The sequence below is a fragment of the Microcaecilia unicolor genome, chromosome 2 (assembly GCF_901765095.1).
Source record: "Microcaecilia unicolor chromosome 2, aMicUni1.1, whole genome shotgun sequence".
Lineage (NCBI taxonomy): Eukaryota > Metazoa > Chordata > Amphibia > Gymnophiona > Siphonopidae > Microcaecilia > Microcaecilia unicolor.
Window position 1 is genome coordinate 249,985,650 of NC_044032.1, and position 19,357 is coordinate 250,005,006.

Genomic DNA, 19,357 nt, shown 5'->3' on the forward strand with positions numbered 1-19,357 from the left:
GTGACATAGCCAAAATACTTGTGAATCTGAAAAGTGGAGCCCACCCAGACCGTGTGTAGATAGCATCGGCAACAGTAACATAGCTAATGAAAATGGCACAAAAAAAACTAAAGAAAGTGAAATAGTGAAAAAATGAAAAAAGGGAACACGTACCTGAGCAGACTTGTCCTACACCTGCTAGAATGGGAACTCAGAGTCAGTGTTTCAACTGATCATGGCCAGGTTTGGGGACACCGGTTATGAACCTAATGGTGACTCACCACAATGCCAAAGCCCCATAGTTTTTCAGCAGGAAGCGGAGCCACAGTTCAGAAATTGTTGATGGTCGTCTTCTCTGTGTTTCCCCCATGGCCCATGTTGGGAAGAGTCCGTCAATGGATTATCCGAGTCACGTGATTCTAGTTTCTCCTGATTGGCCTCGTCATCAGTGGTATGCAGACTTAATTGGGTTGCAAGTGGAAGAACCTCTGTGATTGCCCCTTTGTCCCGGGTTTCTGGTTCAAGGCCCAATTCAGATGGAGGATCCCTCCTGCTATGGTCTTACGGCTTGGCTGTTGAGCGGGCAATTTGAGGAAAAAAGGGTATTCTCTGGAGGTGATTGCTACGCTACTTCAGGTGAAGAAGCATTCTACCTCTTCGGCTTATGCACACGTGTGGAGACCTTTTGAGACGTGGTGTGCTGATCGAGCAGTTTCTCCGTTGCATTCTTCCCTTCCCCAAATCTTTGCCTTCTTGCAGGATGACTTGGGGAAAGGCCTGGCTTACAATTCTTTGCGGGTGCAAGTGGTGGCTGTGACCTGTTTATAGTGGCAGACTGCTTGGTTCCTCTTTGGCGTCGCATCCTGATGTCGTCTGTTTTTTGAAGGGAATGTGTTGGCTTAAGCCACCATTGCATCCTTTGTGCCTGGAGTGGAATCTTAATCTGGTGCTTCAGTCTCTTCAAAAGGCTTCTTTCGAGCTGGTGCATCACTTTTCTTTGAATATCTGACTCTCAAAACAATCTTCCTCATTGCTGTTTTGTCGGCGTGCAGGGTCTCAGAGGTACAAGCTTTGTTGTGTTGGAACCTATTTTTGTGTTTCTCCCCCAAAGGGGTCACGCTACACATGGTACTCTCCTTTCTTCCTAAGGTGATATCTACTTTTCACCTTAATCAGCCTTTATTTCTTCCCGCCTTTCAGGCAGATTTGTACCCTTGGGAATTTGGTTCTTTGAGCTTCTTGATGTTTGCTGTATTCTTTTTCGGTATCTGGAGGCAACCGATGAGTTTTGTTGGTCTGGTCATTTGTTCGTACTTCATGCCAGCCCTCATAAAGTGGAGGCGGCATCTAAAGTGATTATTGCTCGCTGGGTGCGTGAGGCTATCGTGTTGGCGTATGTAATTGCAGGAAACACATTCCTGCTCGTCTAAGGGTACATTCGACTCAGGCTGTGGCCACTTTGTGGTCAGAGATGCATTTGATTTCTTTGGAAGAAATTTGCAGATTGGCGACGTGGTTGTCCCTCCATACCTTCTTCAAGCATTATCGTCTGGATGTCACTGCTCATGCAGCTGCAGCTTTCAGGGTGTTGGTCCTATCTATGGGAGCATCGATTTCCCTCCCTAGTTAGGACTGCATTATTACATCCCACTAGTCTTTGGATTCATCTGCTACTGACCTGATGATTTTCTTTCCTTTAGGTGCAGCAGATGACTCTAGGGCCCTTCTTTGATTTCCTGCTCTGTTGGTTTGTTGTTGTTGTTGTTGTTGCTGCAGGTTGCTGCTTTAGTGCAATTTCTTCAATCAAGTTTTTCAGGGTGTGTTCAGTTTATTTTTGGTTACTGTGAGAAGGGAAAATTCTTCTATTACTGTTTCCTTCTGATTTGTTATGAAAAATACTGACTGGCCAGGAGCTCTCTGTTCCATGAGGCACTTCAGTGTTTTCTATCTCCACCTGCTGGTAGATGGTCACAACCCACTAGTGTCTGGATTCATCTGCTCCGCCTAAAGGAAAGAAAAATTTTCTCCGAGGACAAGCAGGCTGCTTGTTCTCACATGTGGGTGACGTCCACGGCAGCCCCAGGTCTGGAAAATCTTCCTAGCTTTCGAGCGAGTGGGTGCGCGCACCGCTCATGCGTGGCCATCTTCCTGCCTGTTGTGCGAGAGTCCCGCTTCAGTCTTCTTTTTTCCGCGGTTAGGAGTGGCTGTTTTCGCAGTTGCTCTGTTGCCTCAGAGAAGAAGAGCCTTTGTTTCGGCGGTTTTCTTCGCCAATTTCCTTTGTTTTTTTGTTCGTGTCAGCTCGCGTTTGAGCTGTGCCTTCGTTTAAAAAAAAAAGTTAAACTTTCCTTTATTTCTTAGTTTTGTCCTAATAAGTTTCCTTTCGTTTGCGTGTGTGGCCTTTTTGGCCGCCCGTACAGGTTTTTCCCTTTTTTGTGCCCTTCTTTTGGCACCATCACAAGTTTTGATTTCGCCGCCGCTATTTTTCCGTCGATGACATTGAGGATCGCCAGCGGCTTCAAGAAGTGCAACCGGGCAATCTCAGGCACCGACCCTCACGCGTGGTGTATCCAGTGCCTTGGGGCCGAGCATCGCCCCGATGCGTGTAAGTTGTGTCTTAGCCTTAAAAAGCAGACACAGGCGTCGAGACAAGCTTAATGGGAACATCTGTTTGGAGCTTTGCCCGGTACTTCGACATCGACAGTGGTACCGAGATCGGCACTGGAGACTGCATCGACGTCAGGAGCGCATGTAATGGCTGTCCAGAGACCATCACAGTCACACGCTGGCAGCAGTGAGCCATCAAGTGGGTCTCCACCTCCCTCGAGGTCTCCTGCGGTGCAGGCCCATCGGGACCGGCCTCTTTCGGACCCGACCCCTAGGAGGCGTGTGGATTCCACGTCCTCGTCAGTACCGAGGGGTACCGGTGACGTGCCTCAAGCGAAGGCGAAGCACCGTCATCAGTCCCCTTGTCACGGTACCGAGAGCTCCCGGGCGTCAAGGGATTCGGCACCTGTGAAGCGTCGACACCGGTAGGACCGCTCACCCTCCATACAAGAGGTGTTGATGCGCCGGTCTCCGGACAACCCGGTACCGCCTCCTCGTCCTCAGCAGATTCTGGCTTCGACTCCTGCACCGATCCCACAGCCTTTCTCGACAAACACTCTTGACGAGCGCCTCCGAGCCATTCTTCCAGGGCTCCTGGAAGGGCTGCTGCGACCGTCTGTTCTGGTACCGGGGGTGCTTGCGCCTACGGTACCGTCGATAGATGCGGTGGCTGGCTCCCCGCCCGTGGTGAGGCCTTCGATGTCTGCTTCGGCTGCCACCCAAGTTGACTCCCCGTCGACTTCGATGGAGGGAGCTTCATCGCTGCCGACACAGGAGTCAACTTCTCGGCATCACCATCGGGGACATAGCTCCTCGACGTCGAGATGGGCTCAGCTTCAGACTGCAGTCAGGGAACCTGTCCGATACCGAGGGAGAGGCCTCGTGGGAGGCAGAGGAAGACCCAAGATATTTCTCTTCTGAGGAGTCTTGTGGCCTTCCCTCTGACCCCACTCCTTCGCCAGAGAGAAAGCTTTCTTCCCATGAGAGTTTGTCTTTCTCATCCTTTGTGCAGGAAATGTCTACGGCCATTCCCTTCCCGGTGGTAACTGAGGATGAGCCCAGGGCTGAGATGTTCAAGGTCATCGACTATCCTTCGCCACCTAAGGAGTCATCCACCATCCCTCTACATAATGTCCTCAAACAGACATTGTTCAGGAACTGGATGAAATCGTTATCTAACTCCACCAATCCTAAGAAGGTTGAGTGACAGTATGGGATTCACGGGGACCTGGAGTTACATAGTAACATAGTAGATGACGGCAGAAAAAGACCTGCACGGTCCATCCAGTCTGCCCAAGAAGATAAATTCATATGTGCTACTTTTTTATTTGTACTGTCCTCTTCAGGGCACAGACCGTATAAGTCTGGCCAGCCCTATCCCCGCCTCCCACCACCAGCTCTGGCACAGACAGTATAAGTCTGCCCAGCACTATCCCTGCCTCCCACCACCGGCTCTAGCACAGACCGTATAAGTCTGCCCAGCACTAGTCCCGCTTCCCAACCACCAGCCCTGGCACAGACCGTATAAGTCTGCCCAGCACTAGCCCCGCCTCCCAACCACAAGCTCTGCCACCCATTCTAGGCTAAGCTCCTGAGGATCCCTTCCTTCTGCACAGGATTCCTTTATGTTTATCCCACGCATGTTTGAATTCCGTTACCGTTTTCATCTCCACCACCTCCCGCAGGAGGGCATTCCAAGCATCCACCACCCTCTCCATGAAAAAATACTTCCTGACACTCTTCTTGAGTCTGCCCCCCTTCAATCTCATTTCATGCCCTCTCATTCTACCACCTTCCCATCTCCGGAAAAGGTTTGTTTGCGGATTAATACCTTTCAAATATTTGAACATCTGTATCATATCACCCCTGTTCCTCCTTTCCTCCAGGGTATACATGTTCAGGTCCACAAGTCTCTCCTCATACATCTTGTAATGCAAATCCCATACCATCCTCGTAGCTTTTCTTTGCACTGCTTCAATTCTTTTTACATCCTTAGCAAGATTCGGCCTCCAAAACTGAACACAATACTCCAGGTGGGGCCTCACCAACGAATTGTACAGGGGCATCAACACCTCTTTTCTTCTGCTGGTCACACCTCTCTCTGTACAGCCTAGTAACCTTCTAGCTACGGCCACCGCCTTGTCACACTGTTTCATCACCTTCAGATCCTCAGATACTATCACCCCAAGATCCCTCTCCCCATCTGTACCTAGCAGACTCTCACCGCCTAACACATACGCCTCTCTTGGATTTCTACTCCCTAAGTGCATCACTTTGCATTTCTTCGCATTGAATTTTAATTGCCAAACCTTAGACCATTCTTCTAGCTTTTTCAGATCCTTTTTCATGTTTTCCACTCCCTCCAGACCAGTATAGAACCCTCCCTGGTTGTGTATACATATACTGTGTTCTTCACTTTTGTATTAGAAAAGTCTAGTAGGCTCCTGCTTAGGTTTTGTTCCAGCTGTTTAACATGTTGAAATAATATTTTTAATAATAAGTTATGGATAAATGCAATCATTCATTAATTCTAAGATTTGCTCTTTATTTGTTGAAGAGGTTTTTTTTAGTTCCTAGAGTGTGATTTTATAATAAGTTCTTTCTGCTTTGTTATGAAAATACTGGCTAATCAGGGGCTTCATAGGGTTCTAAATTGTACAGGACTCTACATTGATGGACATTATGGTTCATTAATTCTCAGTCTCCACCTATGGGCAGAGAGGTATAACCCAAGTGTCTGAACTGGTCTGGAGGGACTCAAGGAAAGTCAATCAGCAAGTAAGACCTAATTTATCCATAGGTGCCAACTTTTCTTTACAAAATAGGCTCCAAATAAGTGCCCTCTTGGTGCCTAAAAATAGCAGTTAACTCCAGGTGCTCAGTTGCTTTCACCTGTGTCTTGAGTCCTTGATGCTTCCTCACTGCTGCTCTGACTGCCTGCTTTCAGTATGAGCTCACTTCCTGCCAATTCAGAATTCCCTTGGATTACATCTCACAGCATTCTCATGAGCTCACTTTCTTCCAGAGATCATCTGTGCTCTCTGGAACCCCAGTGACACACTGCCCATTGTGTCATTTATTTATTTATTGGGCTTTATTAACTGTCTTTATGAAGAGATTCACCCAAGGCGGTGTACAGTACATGATTGGTTACCTGTGTTTTGGCATGTTTCTCTGTTTCCTGCGCTATTTGCAGGGTGATAATGGTTAGTTGTTTTTATCTTTTGTTGAGAACAGCTCTTAATTTGAGAACCCAGCTTGTGAGATTGACATGAACTGCTGGTGTTCAGAGAACACTTATTATATATAAATAACCCTCTTGTACTAAGCAAATTCATTTATCACTAAGAATATTCTCTGGTCACCTTATAAGGCTGCTTCATACCAAATAGCAATGAGAGTCTTTAACTGACTTGTTTTCTTTGCAGTCAGATGGTACTGTTTCCAATAAATTATTTCCTGTTTACTAGGTTGTTTTAATTAAACCATATGGACAGCTGCCTGGTTAGCCACAATGTGAGTACCTGTACCTATTAGGATAGTGCAGAAGGTGAAGAATATAGGAAGCCACCAAAGATGTTCTTGACAGCATGGGAAAAGCAGAAAGAAATTTATCTGAGAAAAAAAAAAAAAAGAAAATGTCTCAAATCTATTTTGTCTGCTGGATTGCTTCCACAGGGACTTCATTGAGTATGTCTTGGTTTTCTGTGGCTAGAGAGGGAAAGTGAGGCAGATGGGAGTATGGTGAATAATTTGTGAAAAGCATGCTGACATGCTCATCCTCCTCTTATTACTTATTGTATGCACTTAGCACCAGATAACATCACAATGCATTTTTAAAAACACATTTTTTTATTTAAAAAAAATCTAGTTTTTATTTAGAGATGAGTAAGGAAGTCCAGCAACTTTGATACAGCCTGAGGTCAGTTTAACAACTTATGTCCAGCCTGGCGCTCAACAGAGAATGTGCATAAGACAGCACTTTGACAGTGAAGCGGGCCTGCTCAGCTTATATCTGTCCATACTGCAGTTGCTAGTTTTCATGCTTGCTGTTTGTGCCTACCCTGAAATCTTTCTACCATGCTGTGCTTCTCCTACCAGTACCATCACAATGCCACAAAGCTGGCTTCTCATAGTCTAATAGCAGCCTTTTGGGATTCCCCTTTTATGTTTTAATGCAGAATTATGTTCTGGACTCATACACTGTCCCTGGAGCTATTGCTTTGTGGTATTGTCAAGAAAAAAACAAAAGATCAATGAGAGCAGGGTCTGAAAGAACACAGATTGATGAACTATGGGCAGGGACAACACAAATGAATAATGTAAGAGTAGGCAAAGAAGATTGATGAGGTTGGAGGTAGGGACAGCACAGATAAACAGTGAAGGCAGGAAAGCATAAATTGATGTCATTCTTCCTGTAAACATCAATAACAGAGAAGGTGTGAAGGCACCCTGGCTTTGTAGAAGGCTAGGCTAGAAGGGGAATAATCTTCTGCGGAGGTGTAGAGAAGACCTAGGCAGCATTTGGCAGCAATCTGGAGGTAGCTGGCTTGTGACACCACAAGAGAATAAAGAAGAAAAATCTACTAGCAAAGAATATAAGCTTGGCGCTTCTTAGCTGTGCTCTCCTCCTCTATCATTATGGCATGAGATAGGGCACGAGCAAGGCCAAGGTGTTGGAAGAGACTAGCATCCAATCATAACTCCAACAATCCCTAAATGTACCATGGGGGTGGGGGGAGGGGTTGGTGTTACTTAGTGAACTGCTGACACCAAACATATCCTTTAAATTCCCATCCAGGAAGAGAGGTGGTTGCTGACACTTTGACAGTAGGGGGAGTGACTGAGGAAAAACAGAAACTATTGAAATGAAGTTAAAGGGCCCCCAGGTAGTGCTAACATCAGCTGAAGAAACAAATTGTGTACATGTTTGGGCCTGCTCCCTCTCTAGCCATGGGGTGTGACTCCTGCATGAAACATCTTGTTGCCTCAAAGTACAGCACTGGACTTCAGGGTGGTGCTGGCAGCTCGTAGTTTCATGGACTGCCAGGTGCAGGTCCCACTGCTTTGGGGCAGGCAGGCATTGTGCTGGGTCTGGTATGCCTTCCAACTTCGGGATATTAAACGGTCTGTCCACAGACACTCAGTGTCTCCATTGATGGAGCAGGGCATGGAGAGACAGGGAACAATCTTCAAAGAGAAGGGCAGAGAAATGAGAGTTAGTGAACAGAAAAAACACATTATGCAGACTTTACCCAGTGAATCTGTATAATATAACAACCCTTTCCTTTTCAAAAAAGCAGATGAATCCAGAGACAAGTAGGTTATGGAAATTCATCTGCTATGGTTCAATAAAAGAAAACTATTGAGGAAGACATCATTTTTCCTTTCTCAAGCTCAGGCTTTATGAAGCATATTGGCCCCTTTCTCACTATCCCTTCTTGTCTCAATAATAGTTAGCTCTTCTAAATTTGTTTAACCATCAGATAATTTATTGCTAGCTGAATTGTGGATTATGCTTTCATAATTTTAATTTATACAAAAGCTACCCATTAAGTAAAGCAAATGTCTTTAAAGACAGATAGTAACAGTCCAGCCTATTCTGTATCAGGACTATAAACAGAGTGCCTAATGCAATAAAGGAAAATGCAGCTACTCCTGGGGTGTGCTAGTCACACAAGAAGACTGTGATTGTGTATTGCTGCCAAATGGACAGAATGTCACAGAGGGATGCACAGAAAGAACTAAATGCTGCATTAGTAGGATTGTCATGCTGACAGTGATGGTCTTTGGTTTTTTTGAGGCTGCATCCATGCTACTTACAGTGCAGTTACAACCATTCTTGTAAATCTGCATGATCCCCCTCTTCTGGCTGGCGCTGAGCTCATCCCAGGGTCTGATGAAGCCACAAGATGATATCCGCACTTTCCCATCTATCATGTTTCCTGTGGAGTAGGCAAAAGAGACTATAAATATCTGAAACAATACTGGGATACAGTGAAAGATCTGTCTCAGGAGGGGAGCGGAATCTGTCTCTGTTGGGTGATAAAGGAAGTCTGTCTTTGGTGCTTCACTCTTTTTTAGATCTGGCAATTTTTTCCTACTTTGTATTTCCAGTTCACTTGGAACCAAGGTTGGGATCTGGTGCTAAGCCTTCATCTGCACAAGTCCCGCCTGCGCTGAACGAGCAGCACTTAATTGAGCAGGTGTGCTTTGGCCACTAATGCCTGTTCTCTTATGCATGCTCAGTTCAATCTAACTGAGCATCCACAGGAGAGCCAGCATCAAATACAGAAAAAATGACCTCACTGTTTCAAATCAGTTTTCATTTTAGCCTCAGGGAAAAGTTAGACACAATCTTATAGATCTCTTTTTCTTTCTTCCTGTCAGTCTCTGATTTATCCCTTTCACCAGTACTATCTTTTAAATCTGGGAGCATAAGGGAAAACACAGTTGCCAGCTGCTTTGACTCCATACTGATTGGGCTACGCTGGCCTGCATTGCAGTTTGCCCTGTTACTTAGCAACAAGTTGGTGGGCAAACTGACAAGACAAAGCTTAAAAGAAAAAGCTTTCTTAAATTTTTTTTTTGTACTTTGGTAACATTGCTTTTTATTGGAATTCCTGTTGCTATATACATTTTGCTTAGACAAAACGGGGATAATTGTATAAAGCAGATACTAACATTTACATACGCATTATGTGAGTAAATGTTTAGAATACTAGCGTATACCAGGAATACGTGGATATACACTTGTATATGCCATTTATAAATGCTATTCTATAACTACTGTCGTCAGGGCCACTCCCACCCCTACTTGGGTCTTGTGAATCTACAACCGTGCCCCATCTTGGCTGCAGTGGCAAGGACTGCACCACTCTCTGAGGTCTTTCTAACGGAGTCCTGAATTCCTCTGGTGCTTGTTTCTAACTACTGGAGTAATATTAAATAAAGAACTGAGCACTAGCATGTTGGGAGCCAAATTTTGGCAGTGGAAAGTGGGATAGCTGAGATTCAGTTAGCTGGGTTTGTCAGTCAAAGCTGGTAACTCTAGATTTGGTCTTCATTTTGCCTACTTCTTTCATGGACATAGGATTTTCTTAGGATAGTTAATTGGACTATAAGGTCTACAAGGCTATACATATGGAGCTAGATTCTATATATGGCGCCGAAAAAAGTGCTATTCTGTAAGCCGTGCTTAAAGTTAGGCACAATTTATAGAATAGTGCTTATGCCCATGAATTGCGCTTAACTGCAAATGTAGGTATGAATCCCCGTTATTCTATAACATCATGCATTAATTTTAAGAACACCTCCGTTATGCCGATGCCCCTCCCATTTCTGCACCCCTCCATTTTTCTGATCACATAATTTTTTTAGCACATAAATGCCAATTAAATCTAATTAGTGCCAGTAATTGCTTGGTAAACAGCCAGTTATTGGTACTAATTGGCTCATTCAATTAAATTGTGTGCATAAATTGGGCATGCGCCTAAATTTGCACGCACAACTAGGACTGTTTGAATTACTTGGTGAAAGTTGACAACCCTAGTCACAGGAGATGATGCTTGGGCTGCCCACATGATCCAGACCAACTTTGATAGGCTAATCTGGTTCTAGTTTTGTATCTATGCATTTATATATTTGTAGTTCTGTGGTTCTTGGAGACATTGGTACTACTAGTCTATACATGCAATGGGTGTAAAATCAAAATCCACTTTGTTTCTTATGGTTGACCTAAAGCAGTTGGCTAACTTATATGATGAGGTTTAGTGTTGTCGTTCTCAAACCTGTGTCAGTGACATCACTCCCAGATGAGTTTCCACAACAAATATGCATGAGAAAAAAATTACATATACCAGGCCTCCATTAGATGCACCTTTTATCCCATGTGTATTCAGTGTTCCTATCCTAAAAATTTAACTCTTGATAGGGGCTTATTTTCAAAGCACAAGGTTAAGGTTACTATCAGGCTCATTTTCGAAAGAGAAGGACGCCCATCTTTCAACACAAATCGGAAGATGGTATCCTTCTCACAGGGGCATCCAAATCGGTATAATTGAAAGCCGATTTTGGACATCCCCAACTGCTTTCTGTCACAAGGACGGCCAAAGTTCAAGGGGCGTATCAGAGGCGTAGTGAAGGCGGGACCTCGGCGTGACTAACACATGGACATCCTCGACCCATAATGGAAAAAAAAGGGCATTCCTGACGAGCACTTGGATGACTTTACCTGGTCCTGTTTTTCTTATGACCAAGGCACAAAAAGGTGGAATCAGGGATGACCTCCCCTTATTCCCCCAGTGGTCACTAACCCCCTCCCACCATCAAAAACATCTTTAAAAATATTTTTTGCCAGCCTCAGATGTCATACTCAGGTCCATGACAGCAGTATGTAGGTCCCTGGAGCAGTTTTAGTGGATGCAGTGCACTTCAGGCAGGCGGACCCAGGCCCATCCCTCCCTCTACCTGTTACGTTTGTGGAGGAAACAGCGAGCCCTCCAAAACCCACCACAAACCCACTGTACCCACATCTAGGTGCCCTCCTTCACCTGTAAGGGCTATGGAAGTGGTGTACAGTTGGGGTAGTGGGTTTTAGGGGGGTTTGGGGGGCTCAGCACACAAGGTAAGGGAGCTATGTTCCTGGGAGCAATTTCTGAAGTCCACTGCAGTGCCCCCTAGGGTGCCTAGTTGGAGTCCTGGCATGTGAGGGGGACCAGTGCACTAGAAATGCTGGCTCCTCCCATGACCAAAGGGCATGCATTTGGTCGTTTCTGAGATGGGCGTCCTTGGTTTCCATTATCGCCGAAAATCAGAAATGACCAAATCTAGGGACGACCATCTCTAAGGACAACCAAAATTTCAAAATTTGGGCGTCCCCGACCGTATTATCAAAACGAAAGATGGACTCCATCTTGTTTTGATAATACCGGTTTCCCTGCCCCTCCATCGGGATGTTTTGCGAGGACATCCTCAACAAAACTTGGGCGTCCCTTTCGATTATGCCCCTCCATGTAAGTCTATGTGCTTTGAAAATGAGCCTCCATGTGTACTCTTGAAGTCCCTCTATCCACAGAATTAGCCTTGATGTCCCAACATGGCAATCCCACCTTTCTGTCCATATCATAACTGGCTGCGTCTCACCTATAATGACAAATTCCTCAGACTTGTTGGTGGATAAGTGAGTGTAACCACACAGGCTCTCTTCAGATGGGGTGTAGAGGAATTGCAGGTCTGTGATGAGGTCAAAGCCTTTAAAAATCTGGAAGGAAACCATCATAAAACAATAAAGACAAATGCTCAGAAGATTATGTATCAATTGTAATTAGTATTTAGGAATGTGGTGTAATAGAAAAGGCCTATGGCTTGAGAAAGCAGTATTTAAACCACTTTGGTTGTACCACAGAAAGGCAGTATATCAAATGCATTATCCTTACCCTTACAAAACAGTAAAGATCAGTGGTGCAGGAAACTAGACAACAATTAGAACTCATTCAGAAATTTTTATTACAAATTGATTAGATTGAGGGTTATTTTAATAGGTTTTTGCTCTGTAGTACGATCATATGCTGACCATGGGACAATAGTGGTGGGAACCATTGTTTTCAAGTCTTTTTGTTTTACAGGTTAGGTTTGCACCCTTTGGGTAATACGTTTTTGCTGTAACCACTAGCCTATACCCATTATTGCAACAAACTACAATCTGAGCTTATTCCAACATACTCATGGTCAACATGCCACAGGAATCTCAAGCAGGACTTACTTTAATATATAGGTTTTTTCATCTTATTACAGTTTGAGACAGCGAGAGAATAGCATCCACTTGAAGAAGGATCAGTGAGAACAGCACTTAAATGAAAAGTGAGTAATTTTATAAGAGACTTGAGCGCATAGAACAGTGTTTTTTATGTACTCAAGTGGACTCTTATAAAATTGTTTGAGTATATGTGTGTATAAAGTAGGTGCACAAACATGTGGAGAGTAATTCTTTATAACAGGCTGCCTAACTATGATCACCAAGTAGGTGCCTGTTTTATAAAGACATGTAGAGATGATGAAGGTTCTGCCTGTGTAGCAGTACCAGAATTTTTAGCATTCTACCAGGAAAAAAAAATAGCCATAACCTTACATTAACCCAACAATTTCCATAGCATTTCTGCCTGATTGACAGAATAGAAGAATCCAGTCTTTGGAGGAAAAAACAAGGCTCCTATAAATACCCATCCCACAAGAGGGCCATTATATCTTTGGCTTACATCCCTGGGCATTGTACCAGAATACTGCTAGGGGACCAGGCTTGGTTCCTACCCACAGTCCCCCTACTTGAAAGAGGGAGAAAGTCCTTGGCCATTCAGACCAGAGCACCTGGAGAAGGGAACAATGGGATAGAGAAACACCAGAGCCTACAAAAAACTGTTGCACTTTTTGAAGGAGGAAGTTTGCATTGGGGAACCAGCTTCCCCCCCCCCCCCCCCCAATTGTACAAAGTGATAATGGAAGAAGAGAAATCAAGATCAAGCCCTAACCAGCAATTGTCACCAGAGTCAAAGGCTGTGTCTCAGGGAGAAGGAACTTGCAAAAGGGACTGTGAGAGAAGAGTCTTAGTGAGCTCAACACTTTTAAATATTAAGGAACTGTACTGGCAAGGGCGTTCTTGCTGGGGGGCCAAGCCCAGAAGAGAAAGGAAAGAGTGCCAGAAATACTGTTAGTATTGCAAAGAGAAAATATTTTCAATATAAATTTCATGTGCATTGTTGTATCTGAAACAGTTCCTTGTTTTGCCTGAAATTCCAAGTTCTAGTAAAGCCAGTTCTTGGTGTGTAACATATATGTTGCTACTGACTGTTTCTTTGACTGAAAGAGCAGTGTAATGTGAATGGATGTAGTCAAAACACAGGAAAGAAGAAACATATTCCGCAGAGAATGAAGAACCAGGAGAAAGCAGAGATGGCCAAAATTAAACGCATCTGTATGATACATTAAAAATATGTTTGGTTGAAAATTGTCCCAATGTGGCCACATTTTGGCCTGTGCCAGTGTCAGTGTCAGGGGTCCTTAGATTTCTGTTCAGTTAGTTCACTTTTGTTTTTTGTTTATGAAGCAGTGATGTAGTAATCATTCTCATTAGAACAACATCAATATGTGAGAACTTTTTCCACGCTTCCACAATGGGTAAACTGATTGCACAGAAACCTAAGGACCCCTGATACAGGCACAATTCAATTGAAACATGGCCATGTTGGGTCAATTTTCAATAAGACACATTTTTAATATATCATATGATTCCTGTGGCCAGTTGTGTTATGAGTGGATTTAGAGACAGCCAGCCTCCTAGTTTTACTAGTTCCAGCCCAGACCTTCAACCAGTCCCTTAAGATAAATACATTTTGTAGCCCATTTGATGCACATACCCAACCCAGGGTTACAGACACATCACATATGTGCCATGTGTGTTTATAAAATACCAGGGCAAAGTGACAGAAATTGTGCCTAGGTTGAAGCTGTGGACATTTATGCCTGCTTAGGAGGGAGAGGGAGTCTTACATTTGGATTGGGGATTAGGGGAGGGAGGAATCTGAATGGAAGGCTTAGTTTTGGATGGGGGGGGGGGGGGAAAGTTCGGAGGACCTGCGAGATAACTAGTTTTGCACCAGTTTTGGAAAGAGCTCTTACCTCCTGCAGTCTAAGATCCTACCCACAGAAAGTGTTGAAAGATTTACTGCATTAGAAAGTCTGGGAGATGCAGAAGAGGAGAGTAGGGAACATTGGGGTAGAATTACCTTGCCCACTTTGATCTCATATTGAATCCATCCTAATTCTTCAGATGTTCTGTTATTCAGATTCACCTTAGTGGCTCCTACAAACCTGGCTTTAATTACTGTGAAAGGAAAAGGAGTGAGTCAGCGATATGGTGTAAGAAGTAGCATACCCTAACCTTTCCTTCCTAGGACAGGTAGCTTGTACTCCATTTGTCATGCAGGGTTAGACACAAAGGAAAGAATGGGAAGAAACAGACACAATATAGGTAAAAGAAATGCTGAGAGAAGAGCAGGAAGTTGACAAACATGGATATGTATTTCTACTACTTATCATTTCTAAAGCGCTATTAGACGTACGCAGCGCTGTACACTTGAACATGAAGAGACAGTCCCAGCACGACAGAGCTTACAATCTAATTAGGACGGACAAACAACAGATAAGGGAATATTAAAGTGAGGATGATAAAATAAGGGTTCTGAACAAGTGAATAAGGGTTAGGAGTTAAAAGCAGCATCAAAAAGGTGCCTGTCACCATCAGAGAATCAGTCAGTCCTTGTCTGATAATGTCAGTTCATGGTTTGGGCATGCTCTGTACTTTGGATTCCAGTTCCTCTCTGTATTGAACTTCTCAATACAGAATAAACCAAATAAAAGAGAAACAGGGAGCAGAGTAATTACAGGGCAGTGGCAGGAGGGAAAATGTATGGCTGGAAGCAAGGGAGAGCAGTACTTAGCCTTTTTGTAAATTGCTGTTTTCATCTGGTGTAGGACCCTACCATTTCCTGAGGCCTGGAACTACATACAGTTGACAGAAACACCTCGCTCTCCCTCTCCACCCCTCCCTTTTTTTAGGTTGGCTGCAGATGGCAGAATCGGAGAAAGAGGGAGAGAGAAACCACTTATTACAACCCAGCCAGCATTGCCAAGGGTTTGGCTGGGTCTGCAGAAGACAGGAAGCATACACATTATAATCCCAGCACAGGACCACTGAGAGATAAGTAAGGGAATGTAGAGCATGTACTGCCTGCAATACTCACCCACACCGCCGTTGCAGTATGCTGTCTGTGGGTGTGCAGGAAAGCAGCTGCAGGCCTCTGATGGGCCAGAAGATGCCAGCAGCAGCAGGGCAGCAGCCAGGAAGCCATATGTGAATGTATCCATGGTACCCACGAAGGCTAGTAGCCAATATTGACAGTGGTGTAGGTATCTGAGATTCTCTGTTGAAGAAAAATAAAAGCAGAGTGAGATACGAGAACAGCTGCTTTCTCTGTGACTTAGTATTGCCTGGGACAGGCTGTAGCAGTATATTACAGTACACTGAAACATAAAAGATACAGACAGAAAAAGATCATGTGGTCTATTCATTCTGCTCATTTGTACCAGCCTACTCTGCTGCAACAAGTCTTACACAATCTGGTCTTCTCCCTCATTCTGTCACTAAGGTCCCTTTGCACTGAACATAGATGCACAGAATTCTAGTAGTTGATCTTAGAGAATAATTTTTTAACAGTTCTGCAAGAATGTTATGTAAGAGCTTTTGACAATCACATATGGGGTCTTTTACTAAAGCATAGCTTGAGTTATCTTCAGGAGGGCCCATAGGAATAACATGGGCTCTGCTGCAGATAACTCAAGCTAAGCTTTAGTAAAAGACCCTTGTAGTTTGTTTCTTCAAATATGATTGCAAAGCTGAAAGAAGGAAGCACATATACTTTGAGAGGTTATTGTAGAGTGAAGGTTCCCAAAGTTAAGAATTTTCGGGAGGTATCAATTGCTGATTGGATTAGTGTCAGCAAAGAATTGGTCCCTGCAGGTGTTAGAAATATTAATAAAAATTTCACAACAAAAATAAGAAATATTAATTCAAAAATTCACAAAAATAAAAAATATAATATTTTTGACTAAACTTCATATAGTTAATACTAATCCAGTCAGCACTTACTGGAGATGTCTATAATGGGAATTTCTCTTCTGCAGTATCCCATCAAAGTATTTATACTGTCGTCCTTCAGAATACCTGTCACATCTGAAGAACCAACCTGCGTGATCTCAAAGGCTCCTGCATTAAAGGCTTCAGAGTGTGCAAAAAATCTCAGTTTGAAGAGATCTGCAACATTTCCTAGTTCTTTAGAGAAGCCCTGTCTCATAATTTTTGATGTGTTCTATAAAACTATATCTCAGCTTAGCTGCTTTTTAATACAAGCTGTCATTGTCTGCTTTCCACAAGTTATGCGCCTAGATGCAGTGTGGTGAGTGCTAATTCTATAATAGCATATTAGCACCAAGATTCCACTATAGAAAACCAGCATAAGCTGGCATCTACTTGACAACATTTAGACACACCCATTTACACAATGTCAGTAGTAGGTATAAGTGGACACACCTAAATGCTGCACTTATACATGTAGTCTATAAATTTACGCATGCAATTGGTTCATAAATCTGGGCACCAAGTCATAAAATGAAGGGGGAAATATAATGGTTCTGCCCTTTCTAAGTGTTGATCTGTATATAGTACAGCTGTCGCTTCCTTCTCTCAGTAATGCATAATAACCCAGAAATAGAAGGTTAAAGCTGATATAGAGATTTAAAAAGGGGTTGCTCTGTCTGGAAGTGAGTGGCAGCAGTTCCAGATATCAGGGAATAGAGCAAAGAGAAGTTCATATTGTTCAAATTCTGGGAATATGCACAGCCCTGCCTTTTCCTCTCAGTCCCACCTCTTGCTCTGAACATGCCTGCCCTAGACAGAAAATAAGCAGCTGTGAAATCAACCCTCCCCTACTATACATGAGAAGGCAGACGGCCCTGACCAGTGTAAGAGGGAGAGAGATGCACACAGAGAAAAAGAAGTTGAGAGGAAAGAGAAAGAAAGGAAGAAGGAAGGAAGGAAGAGATAGCATGGGAGGAGGGAAAGGAATAAGATAGAACGAAGAGGAGTAACAGATGTGAGATATAGATTGTGGTAAAATGGAAAGAAGGCAATGTTAAGAACATAGTGGAGAGAAAACACTGAAAGACTGGAAAAGAAAAGCTGATAAATCCAGTCTACTAGCATTCTCTGCAGATAGGCATAAACACTGATAGAGACACAGGTACGTATTGATATACACCAGAGCTATAAAACACATAGACATGTTGAGATTCACAGACACATGGAAATATGCAGAGATATAAATACATATACACTCACTGAATATACAGACTTTCAGAAAGTGAAACAAACATATATATGCCCAGAAAAGCGTATTCAAACAAGCACAGTCGTACACCTAGAACAGGGGTCTCAACCCAGTCCTTGGGACACACCCAGCCAGTCAGGTTTTCAGGATACCAATAATGAAGATGCATGAGATAAATTTGCATACAATGGAGGAAGGACATGCAAATCAACCTCATGCATATTCATTGTAGGTATCCTGAAAACCTGACTGGCTAGGTGTGTCCTGACTCTGAGGACTAACCCCTGATTTAGAAATACATGCACAGAATCAGATACATGTAGACACACATAGAGAAGAGTCTTGAAAAGACAGCAAAGTAAGTACACAGATTTTACTGGCAACATGTATACAAATCTTCATGGCAGTAAAGTTTCCTGACTCTGAAGCTGAGAGACTGATTGAACATACAGAGGGAGATATCAAGTGAAAGAAACAGATGGAAGAAGAGGGTGAGCCAGCCAGAGATCTGAAAGATGGTGCTGGCTGCAGGGTTTAGCATTGTTTGGCTGCTTACCTTGCACTTCTGGAATTGCTTCCCTGCTGAATGACTGCAGCGTACTATATAAAGCCTGTGCCAGCCTAGCCCTGCCCAGCCCTTTCCACTTTTCCGGTTGTCATTGGAGAGGAAGTAGAACCTCCCTATCTGGATCCCCATCCCAGACTTCCCCCACACAAGTGCACGTCTTGTTATGTTATGATGTAAGAAGAAGTTTTTGTTAATTATTGCATAGCTTGAATCCACAAGGGTAAGTAGAGAACTTCCTGTTACTCATTTTGAGAAAAGAAACAGACTCAGTGCGGGAAGAGAAATCTACCAAAGCTTACTGGACAAGGAATTCCTGGCCACGAATGTGTGTATGTAGGGGAGGGAATGACAGCACTGAAGACTGAAGCTGCTTTGGAATACCTCCAGCACAGGAGGACAAAGACAAGGGAGGGAGTGACAGTAGTGGAGAATGAAGCTCCTCTATATATCCTCAGTACTGGGGATAGTGACAGTGGAGGGTGTGACAGTATATGATACTGAAGTCCCTTTGCATGTCTCCAGTATAGGGGGGAAAGGGAATGACAGTGCAGAAGAATGTATCCCTCAAGGGAACAGTGATCAGGAGGGAGTGACAGGGAGATAGTGCCAGGGAAGGAAATGATAGGGTTAGAGAGTGAAGCCCCCCTTTATATTCTAAGTACAGAAGAAAGGGGGAGGTGAAAATGACAATGCTGGAGCCTGCAGCCCCTCTGTATATCCCCAGCACAGGGGGGTGGGGGGGACAGTAACAGGAGATGGAGTGACAATGCTGGAGTATGCAGGTCAGTCCCTCTGTATATCCCTGGCATAAGAGGACAGTGGCAGGGAGGAAGTGACAGACTGGAGCCTGAAGCCCCTTTGTACATCCCAGGAACAAAAGAACAGTGACAAGGGAGAGAATTACAAAGCTGGAGACTGAAGCCCTTCAGCATACCCCCAGCATAGTAGAACAGTGACAGAGTAGGAAGTTACAGTGCTGTATCTCAAGAACACAGGAAAGCCTGATGTCAGTGAAGGGTATGAATATTGTGTTCTTCTCCCACCCCTTGCAGTTTAATTGCTTTTATTTACTGTTGTCACATTTTGTAAATAACATGTGGAAGTTTCTTGTAATCCTGAGACAGGAGAAATTTGGTTCCATATATGAGACCTGGTAGTTGAGGGACGACTGTTTGTTGATTTATGAATGTTATGGGTGTGGATGTGAGGCAAACTTCATGTCACAAAAAACAGGTTAATCCAGTTCTATTTTTGGGGGGCAGTTTAT

General features: G+C 43.9%; 2 protein-coding genes across 3 annotated transcripts in view; one reads left to right on the plus strand and one right to left on the minus strand.

Moving 5' to 3' along the window:
- The window catches only part of SYN1 (synapsin I), a 557,871-nt gene that overhangs the window by 262,010 nt on the left and 276,504 nt on the right, over positions 1–19,357 (plus strand). The gene's annotated exons all lie outside the window — the stretch shown is intronic.
- Positions 6,436–18,174, minus strand: TIMP1 (TIMP metallopeptidase inhibitor 1). The gene is made up of 6 exons (XM_030193894.1): positions 18,079–18,174; positions 15,381–15,560; positions 14,364–14,461; positions 11,728–11,845; positions 8,407–8,528; positions 6,436–7,773 (listed from the first exon to the last, which is right to left on the minus strand). The coding sequence occupies exons 2-6, from the start codon at positions 15,502–15,504 to the stop codon at positions 7,573–7,575; spliced, it is 663 nt and encodes a 220-aa protein (XP_030049754.1). The 5' UTR covers positions 15,505–15,560; positions 18,079–18,174; the 3' UTR covers positions 6,436–7,572.

Coding starts and splice junctions, on each gene's coding strand:
- TIMP1 (XM_030193894.1), bottom strand. CDS start 15,504: ATGGATACATTCACATATGGCTTCCTGGCTGCTGCCCTGCTGCTGCTG. Junction 14,462..15,380: donor ATACTGCAACGGCGGTGTGG/GTGAGTATTGCA, acceptor TTCCTTTCACAG/TAATTAAAGCCAGGTTTGTA. Junction 7,774..8,406: donor AGAATGGTTGTAACTGCACT/GTAAGTAGCATG, acceptor TTCTCTTTGAAG/ATTGTTCCCTGTCTCTCCAT.